General features: G+C 42.8%; 1 protein-coding gene across 2 annotated transcripts in view; it reads left to right on the top strand.

The window, feature by feature from the left end:
* The window catches only part of usp16 (ubiquitin specific peptidase 16), a 52555-nt gene that overhangs the window by 1342 nt on the left and 41187 nt on the right, over nucleotides 1-10026 (top strand). The window contains exons 2-3 of one of the 2 annotated variants that reach the window (XM_078408924.1): nucleotides 4007-4140; nucleotides 7104-7194. In XM_078408924.1, the coding sequence (XP_078265050.1) occupies nucleotides 7134-7194 (61 nt within the window). In that variant the 5' untranslated portion in view covers nucleotides 4007-4140; nucleotides 7104-7133. The remainder of the gene's footprint in view (nucleotides 1-4006; nucleotides 4141-7103; nucleotides 7195-10026) is intronic. The other variant, XM_078408923.1, reaches the window with a different exon arrangement.

The following is a 10026-nucleotide window of genomic DNA, read 5'->3' as shown; positions in this document are numbered from 1 at the left end:
CAGTCAGCGGAAAGACAATACATGATTACAACTGAGCTATTCGCAGTGTACAGATACATGATAAAGGGAATAACGTGAATAATGTTTAGTGCAAGATAAAGCCAGTGAAGTCCAATCAAAGATAGTTTGAGGGTCTCCAATGAGGTAGATAGTAGTTCAGTACTGCGCTTTAGTTATGGTAGGATGGTTCAGTTGCCTGATAACAGCTGGGAACAAAGTGTCTCTGAATCTGGAGGGGTACGTTTTCACACTTCTATACCTTTTGCCCAATGGGAGAAGAAGGAGTAGCTAGGGTGCGATTCGTCCTTGATTATGCTGGTGGCCTTCTCGAGGCAGCGAGAGGTATAAATTGAGTCAATGGAAGGGAGGTTGGTTTGTGTAATGGTCTGGGCTGCGTCCACAATTGTTTTGGGAGACATGCTGAACTTCCTAAGCCTTCTAAAGAAGTTGGTGTGCTTTCTTGGCCAGTGCTTCAATACGGGTGGTCCAGAAGTTGTTGGTGATATTGACTCCTAGTATTGTGAAGTTTTCAACCATCTCTACTTCAGTGCCGTCAATGCAAACTGGGATATGTGTACCGCTTCACTTCCTGAAGTTGATCACTACCTCCTTTGTCTTGCTGACATTGGGAGAAAGGTTGTTGTCACGACACCGACACTAGGTTATCGATCTCCTTACTGTACTCCGTTGCATCATTGTTTGGTATCCGGCCCATAAAGGTGGCGTTGTCTGCGAATTTGAAAATTGAATTAGATTTGTACAACAACTGGACAGTTGTGGGTGTACAAGGAGCAAAGAAGGGGGCTGAGAACACATCCTTGCGAATTGATGATGAGACAATATGGAATAAAGAGCACAATTCTAAAGTGTAAGCAAGGACAGAAGGACCTGGATGTACGTGTGGCTCATCTTTGAAAGTGCCAGTATGTTGAGTGACCATTTAATAGAGTTTTTGGGGTCATAAATGGAACCATGGGCAAAAGCTATTGATACTTTATAAAACCGTGGTTAGAGCGCAAAATGTCTGATTTTATTTAAGTCAGCACAGTGCCCGGGTTTGGTAGGAGAAGGTGGTCCTGGTGGAAAAAGATTGGGATTTGTTTGAGATGTGCAAGATGGGTTTAGATGGAGTATATAGAAGCAGTTCTCATTCACAAATAGTACTGGATCAGATTTAAAACGATTGACTAAATATATATTGATAATATGATGGTAAAACAAAACCAAAGTAATAGAATCATACGACACAGAAACAGGACCTGCGGCCCAACCTGCCTGTGTAGATCAGGTTTTATAACTGGGTCAGCCCCATTTTTCTGCCTTTGGCTTATTCCTCAAAACTTTTCCTATCCGTGTCCGTCTAAATGTCTCTTAAACATTGTCATTTTATCTGTCTTTTTTTATGGCAGCTCGTTATGTGCACCACCCTCTGAAGAAATTGTCCTTTGGGTCTCTTTTAATTTTTTTTCCCCTTTCACCCTAATCCTATGCCCCATGGTTCTGCATTAGTCTATCCTGAGAAAAAGACTCTCATCATCCATCTTCCATACGACTTCCATGATTTTTTTTACATCTCTGTATGGTCACCCCTTAGTCTCCAATGATCTAAGGAAATTTATCCAGCCTCCTGTGGATCAATAAATTCAGTGTCCACACTTAGTTGTTAGTTACTCGACGGTTGCCTGATTTTATTCTCTTATGAGGGAGCGTCTCACAGAGGACCAGCATCTGTATGTGTCTCGCCTGACTTGGTTACATTCAGTCAGTCTTAAAGGCAGAGACAAACAACTTTCCTGCTTGACACATACTCCGCCTATCTTGTGACGAACAACCTTTTAATGTGTTTTCCTAAGCTAAGTTTCGTTTCTCCAGAAGTCGTTAGCCACTTCCAGAGAAGGCAGTTGTAATCTTTACTGTGGCTTGCAGCTTTACAATACAATACAATATATCTTTATTGTCATTGTACCCAGGGGTACAACGAGATTGGGAATGCGCCTCCCATACGATGCAATAATTTAAGTAATTTAGACAACAGCAACCCAACGAAACGAAACAATTGTAACAGTTTTTAGACAGGGTAAAGTGCAAGTTGATCTATGCGTTGTGGTCATCCGGCTCAGCAGGACCGGTTCATAGCAGCTATGGCCCTGGGGATGAAGCTGTTCCTGAGTCTGGAGGTGCGGGCGTAGAAGGCCTTGTATCGTCGGCCCGATGGAAGGAGTTCGAACAGACTGTTGCAGGGGTGTGAAGAGTCTTTGTGGATGCTGGTGGCTTTTCTGAGGCATCGTGTGTTGTAGATGCCCTCCAAGTCTGGTAGCTGTGTTCCGATGGCCCTCTGAGCTCTATGGACTACCCGCTGTAGAGCTTTCCTTTCTGCCTCCGTGCAGCTGAGGTACCACACAGGGATGCCATGCGTTAGGATGCTCTCTATGGTGCAGCGGTAGAAGGTCGTCAGCAGCTGTTGGGGTAGACCAGACTTTTTCAGTGTTCTTAAGTAGAACAGTCTTTGCTGTGCCTTCTTGACCAGCGCAGCAGTGTTATTGGACCATGTTAGGTCCTCCGAAATGTGAGTGCCCAGAAACTTGAAGCTGGACACTCTCTCCACACTGTCCCCGTTGATAGAGATCGGGGCATATTCCCCGTTATGTGACCTACGGAAGTTGATGATCAGCTCCTTGGTCTTGGTGGTATTTAGGGACAGGTTGTTATCCGAGCACCAGTCCGCCAGGTTCTGCACCTCCGCTCTATAGTTTGTTTCATCCCCGTTGGTGATAAGCCCGATCACCGTTGTGTCGTCTGCAAACTTGACAATGGTGTTGGTGTCGAATGCAGGAACACAGTCGTGTGTGAAGAGGGAGTGGAGCATGGGGCTCAGAACACAGCCCTGTGGTGTGCCGGTACTCAGGGTGATAGTGGAGGACAGGTGCGGGCCCATTCTCACTGCCTGCGGTCGTTCCAGCAGGTAGTCCAGGATCCAGTCACATAATGACGAGCTGAGGCCTAGCTGGTGGAGTTTGGTGATGAGCTTGGTGGGGATGACCGTGTTGAAGGCGGAGCTATAGTCTATGAATAGCATCCTCACGTACGTGCCCTGTCTCTCTAGGTGAGTCAGGACAGTGTGAAGAGCCAGAGAGATGGCGTCCTCTGTGGATCTATTTGCCCTGTATGCAAATTGATGTGGGTCCAGTGAGTCAGGGATGCTGGATTTGATGTTGGAGAGGACCAGCCTCTCAAAGCACTTCATGACTATCGGCGTTAGGGCAACCGGGCGGTAGTCGTTCAGGTTGGAGATCTTTGCTTTTTCCGGCACCGGAACTATGATAGCCGACTTCAGGCACTTGGGGACCGTAGCTAGAGATAATGACAGGTTAAAGATCCTGGTGAATACCTCAGCCAGCTGTTCAGCACAGTCCTTCAGTACCCTTCCTTGAACTCCATCCGGTCCTGCAGCCTTGCGTGGGTTGACCCTTTGCAGAGCGCGTTGTACCTCCTGTGTGCTCAGTTGCAAGACCTGTCCCACCGCCTCGGCTGGGGTTCTTTAACTCAAGGTGGTTTTGCCAGTTTCAAAGCGGGCAAAGAAGGTGTTAAGCTCGTTGGTCAGTGCCATATCGCTGTGGGGGCAGGCAGGGCTGCTCTTGTAGCCAGTGATGTCCCTGACACCCTGCCACATGCTTCTGGTGTCCGTGGTGTTGAAGTGGTCTTCCACCCGTTGCCTGTGGGTGTCTTTGGCCCTTTTAATACCTTTGTTCAGGTTTGACCTGGCAACACTGTATGCTGAGGTGTCACCAGATTTAAAGGCATTGTTGCGTGCCCTCAGCAGGTTCTGTACCTCCTTGTTCATCCAGGGTTTCCGTACTATCTCCGTATGTCTGGCATACAAGAAGAAGTGTCTCATCGGTGTTTTTTCTGTAAGCCATGCAACATATTTTTACTCACACCTCCCCTTGTAACTCAAGCCCTTGAGTCCTGATAGCATCTTGGTGAATCTTTTCTGCATTCTTTCCAGATAATGGCATCCTTCCTGCACCAGGGCCGCCAGAACAGTGTACTCACCAAAGCCTGGAAAAAACCTCACAAAAGTTTGGAAATATTCAGCAAGTCAAGTAGCATCTATGGATGGGAATACAATTATGGTTTCTGGTAAAACCTCATTGCCCTGAAATATTAAGTTTTCCTTTCCACAGGTATTGCCCAAAGGGAAGTGAACCTTGGTTAGATAGAGATTGGTTATGATTGGGAACAATCTGCATGCAAGGGTGGCAGAAGCAGTGTAAATTACATCCCTCTAAAGGAAATTAGAGGCCCTTGAGGAAAGATAAATTGAATGTAACAATGAGTGAATGAATGAATGAATGGCTCTGTAAGAGCCAGGATTAATTTGAGCCTCTTGTGACCATTCTATGATTCTATATGGGTAATTCAGTGGGTATTTGGTACGTAGGAGGAGACGGTGTGGAAACGGTGTTGGGGGAAGCAATGGTCTAGAAAAGCTTTAAGTTATCATTTTTCTCCAGGGTAAGCTTGAAGTGCCTAACACAGATCAAAACAAGTAAGGACACAAAAATCTGGAGTAACTCAGCAGGTCGGACAGCATCTCTGGAGAAAAGGAATAGGTGACTTTTTGGGTCAAGACCCTTCTTCGGACTACTCAAAACAAGTAAGGCTTGATATGTTGGAATTCATTCAAATAAGTGACTGGGTCACTTGTTTACGAAGTAGGATTGGGTTTGCAATCCTCTGACTTCACAAAGCAAAGATGCAGAAATTGCAGAAGTAAATGGATTTGGGTAACAGCCCAGCAACAGCTTTGGTGGCATGAGAAGGAAAATATCAAAATTCTTGCATCTCAAAATGTCCATAGCTGAATTTAAAAACCAATCAAATAATTTTGAACTCTAGTCACTGTTGAAGAAAAAGTGGCAGCCAACATGTGCAGGGCAAAGTCTCCACAAACAGAACTGTTAGTGACCAGATCGCCTGTTTTTAAGTCTGAAGAAGGGACCCAACTCAAAATGCACCTCTCCATGTTGTCCAGATATGCTGCCAGATCTGCTGAGTTACTCCAGCACCATGTCTTTTTTTGGGAAACCAGAATCTGTAGTTCCTTGTGTCTGTTTTTAGTTGTTCTCATCTTCAAGGCTTAATAATCATCTTCAGGGCATCAGGATGAATGTGATCAAGTCAAGTCAAGTCAATTTTATTTGTATAGCACATTTAAAAACAACCCACGTTGACCAAAGTGCTGTACATCATTTCAGGTACTAAGAAACAAACATACAATGGCAATGAAACATACAATGAAGGGTTACAGACTTAAAATATGAAGTATTTCCCTTTCCTCAGACACTACCTGGTCTGCTGAATTTTTCCAGTGCCTGCAGTTTTTTTATTTTCAGGATTAATCTTTTTGTTGTTCCTCAAAAAAGAGTTGCGATCTTTTATAACTACATTATAGAATGGAATAGAAGTCAGTTTACCATATTGTTCAAAACACCACCTCTGAGCAGTTCATTAATGTGCTGATAGAAGTACAGCCTGGGTTCTGCACGTGTCTGTGCAAGTAGATCTTGAGCTCACAACCTTCTCAGAGCTGAATTCAGATTTTGACTCAACTCTGTCCTCATTCATCAGCAATTGCTGCTAATAGAATAAACAGAAGGAGATGACTGAGTGTACACGAGAGAAAGGGGGAAGTGTTATAACCATGAACTACAGAACAGCTATTTACAGAAATTTGAAATAAGAGAATACAATAAATATTTTGCAGGTCAGGCAGTATCTACCGAGAGAAGAAAAGTTACAGATTGATGACTTATTGTCAGAACTGACCTCTTCCCATACAAACTGGAAAAGCTAGTTTCTGAAATTATTGATGTTAGTGTGGAGTCCTGAAGTTTATAATATTAGTTGAAAGATGAGTTTGCCCCTTGAGCTTCCATTGTGTTTCACTGGACAAAAGACAGAAGGCATATGGGCGGCACGGTAGCGCAGCGGTAGAGTTGCTGCTTTACAGCGAATGCAGCGCCGGAGACTCAGGTTCGATCCTGACTACGGGTGCTGCACTGTAAGGAGTTTGTACGTTCTCCCCGTGACCTGCGTGGGTTTTCTCCGAGATCTTCGGTTTCCTCCCACACTCCAAAGACGTACAGGTATGTAGGTTAATTGGCTGGGTAAATGTAAAAATTGTCCCTAGTGGGTGTAGGATAGTGTTAATGTGCGGGGATCACTGGGCGGCACGGACTTGGTGGGCCGAAAAGGCCTGTTTCTGGCTGTATATATATGATATGATATGATATGATACTGTGAGTGGGGTGGAAAATTAAAGTAACAGGCAATTAGAATCTCCACCTCAACTTAGAAGTAAGTCCACAAAACCGTTACCCTATTTTTTTTTTTTTCGCTGATGCAGGGAAGATCTTGTCTTGAAAAGCGATGACACAAAATTGTAAGAGGTGCAATTTGAATGATTGCTTCACTGGAAGGCGACTTGAGGCCCTGGATGTTGAGTGATTGCCTGGGTGTAGGCACTATTACAGTTGAATGTTCAGCTATTCCCAGTTTTTTATTATGGAAGCTGTAGTTATTCTGTTTGTTATTCATGTTGATGTAATCATTTTTGAGGGGCGTCCTGCACTTTCCCTCAGAGCTGTGCCACACCTGCATTAATCTGGTGTTGATGTATGAGTCTAATTATGTGAATCTTCCAGAACCTAGATTTGAGGCAAGGCTTTAGTGGCAGCAAAGGTTCCTCATGAAGCTGGAAGTTTTTATAATACTTTGGTTGCCTTTGATAAAACTATTAAAATTGCTTTAGTTAATATTAATTTTTTGAAACGTAAATACTTGACAACAAAGTATGTAAAATAAAAACAACTTGCCTTTCCCTAATCTATTCATATAATGCAGATTCTAATTTCTATGCTGGATGAAAACAAGTGACGGGTGTGGCAAAACTAGAGTTCAATTAGCCTGAACTTGCAGTTGAATCAGTAAGTTCTCTTTGGAACCACTGGCCACAAATAGCTTTCTTCAGCCATGTTTTTCAGTTGCACAGTTTTGCAGATGCTTCACTTTTTAAGTTTTGTTTTTCTCCTTTTTTAAAGTAGTCAAATAATATTGCATTAGCAACTGAAATGGGAAAGAAGAAGGAAAGGCGGCATTCTGCTCAGGATGATGAGGCATCTGATAATCAAGGTAATAAATTGCTTCACTAGTTACACATTATACAGCATAGTCCAAGTAAACTGTTATGTCCTGACAAAAACCTATTCCTTTACGTACTTTGTTTTAGATTAATTTTTAAAATTTAAATATAACATATTGAAAAATCCTTTCGAATGAAGGGAGGTGTTGCTCTAACAATTTTAGGTCAATTAAATCAACTGATGAATAAAATTTGATTATTAAGAAAGATATTTCGGAATAATAAAACTGCTACATTCCAAAGAGCTTTTATTGGCTGAGGAACTGGTGCAGGGAGCAGGGATTCAAGTTTCTGGATCATTGGGACCTCTTCTGGGGGAAGTATGACCTGTACAAAAAGGACGGGTTGCATCTGAACCTGAGAGGAACCAATATCCTGGCGGGGAGATTTGCTAAGGTAATTGCGGAGACTTTAAACTAGTACGGTTGGGGGGAGGGACTCAAACACAGATAGCTAATAGGCAGTGTGTGAGGCAGGAGGCAGAAAAGGGAAACACTCAGACCCAATATGTAGGAGAGAAAGAAGTGAAAAGAAATAAACTGAGAATAAGAAATGATGGGTCCCTTAAATGTGTATATTTTGATGCTAGGAGCATTGTAAGAAAGGTGGATGAGCTTAGAGCCTGGATTGACATCTGGAAGTATGATGTTGTGGCGATCAGTGAAACATGGTTGCAGGAGGGTTGCGATTGGCAATTAAATATTCCAGGATTTCATTGTTTCAGATGTGATAGAATCAGAGGGGCAAGAGGTGGGGGTGTTGCATTGCTTGTCAGGGAGGATATCACAGCAGTGCTTTGGCAGGACAGACGAGAAGGCTCGATTAGGGAGGCTGTTTGGGTGGAACTCAGAAATGAGAAAGGTTTAGCAACACTTATAGGGGTGTATTATAGACCGCCAAATAGGGAACGAGAATTGGAAGAGCAAATATGTAAGGAGATAGCAGATATTAGTAGTAAGCACAGAGTAGTGATTGTGGGTGATTTCAATTTTCCGTATATAGACTGGGAATCACATTCTGTTAAAGGGCTGGATGGTTTGGAGTTTGTAAAATGTGTGCAGGATAGTTTTTTGCAGCAATACGTAGAGGTACCTACCAGAGAAGGGGCAGTGTTGGACCTCCTGTTAGGAAATGAGACGGGGCAGGTGACGGAGGTATGTGTTGAGGAGCACTTTGGGTCTAGTGATCACAATGCCATTAGTTTCAATATAATTATGGAGAAGGTCAAATCTGGACCAAGGGTTGAGATTTTGGATTGGAGAAAGGCTAATTTTGAGGAGATGAGAAAGGATTTAAAAGGAGTGAACTGGAACTTTTTGTTTTATGAAAAGGATATAATAGAGAAATGGAGGATATTTAAAGGTGAAATTTTGAGAGTACAGAGTCTTTATGTCCCTGTTCGGTGGAAAGGAAAGAATAATAATTTGAAAGAGCCGTGGTTTTCCAGGGAAATTGGACACTTGGTTCGGAAAAAGAGGGAGATATACAATAAATATAAGCGGCAGGGAGTAAGTGAGGTTCTTGAGGAATATAAAGAATGTAAAAGGAATCTTAAGGAAATTAGAAAAGCGAAAAAAAGATATGAGGCTGCTTTGGCAAGTAATGTAAAAGTAAACCCCAAGGGGTTCTACAGATATGTCAATAGCAAAAGGAAAGCGAGGGATAAAATTGGTCCATTAGAGAGTCAGAGTGGACAGCTATGTGCTGAGCCGGAAGAAATGGGGGAGATATTAAACAATTTCTTTTCTTCGGTATTCACCGAGGAGAAGGATATTGAATTATGTGAGGTAAGCGAAACAAGTAGAGTAGTGATGGAAATTATGAGGATTAAAGAAGAGGAGGTACGAACACTTTTGAAAAATATAAAAGTGGATAAGTCTCCAGGTCCTGATAGGATATTCCCTAGGACATTGAGGGAAGTTAGTGCAGAAATAGCAGGGGCTATGACGGAAATATTTCAAACGTCATTAGAAATGGGGATGGTGCCGGAAGATTGGCGCATTGCGCATGTTGTGCCTTTGTTTAAAAAAGGTTCTAAAAGTAAACCTAGCAATTATAGACCAGTTAGATTGACGTCTGTGGTGGGAAAATTAATGGAAAAGATACTTAGGGACAATATATATAATTATTTGGATAAACAAGGCCTGATTAGAAACAGTCAACGTGGATTTGTGCCTGGAAGGTCATGTTTGACTAATCTTCTTGAATTTTTTGAAGAGGTTACCAGGGAAATTGATAAGGGCAAGGCTGTGGATGTTGTCTATATGGACTTCAGTAAGGCATTTGACAAGGTTCCACATGGAAGGTTGATTAAGAAGGTTAAATCGTTGGGTATTAATAGTGAGGTTGCAAGATGGATTCAACAATGGCTGAATGGGAGATACCAGAGGGTAATGGTTGACAATTGTATGTCAGGTTGGAGGCCAGTGTCTAGAGGAGTACCCCAAGGATCTGTGTTGGGTCCACTGTTGTTTGTCATTTACATTAATGATCTGGATGATGGTGTGGCAAATTGGATTAGTAAATATGCAGATGATACTAAGATAGGTGGAGTAGTTGATAGTGAGGTAGATTTTCAAAGTCTACGGAGAGACTTGGGCCTTTTGGAAGGGTGGGCTGAAAGATGGCAGATGGAGTTTAATGCTGATAAGTGTGAGGTGCTGCATTTTGGTAGGACAAATCAAAATAGGACGTGCAGGGTAAATGGTTGGGAATTGAGGAATGCAGTGGAACAGAGGGATCTGGGAATAACTGTGCATTGTTCCCTGAAGGTGGAATCTCATGTGGATAGGGTGGTGAAGAAGGCGTTTGGTATGCTTGCC

The sequence above is a fragment of the Rhinoraja longicauda genome, chromosome 12 (assembly GCF_053455715.1).
Source record: "Rhinoraja longicauda isolate Sanriku21f chromosome 12, sRhiLon1.1, whole genome shotgun sequence".
NCBI lineage: Eukaryota > Metazoa > Chordata > Chondrichthyes > Rajiformes > Arhynchobatidae > Rhinoraja > Rhinoraja longicauda.
This window is presented reverse-complemented; position numbering and strand designations above follow the sequence as displayed.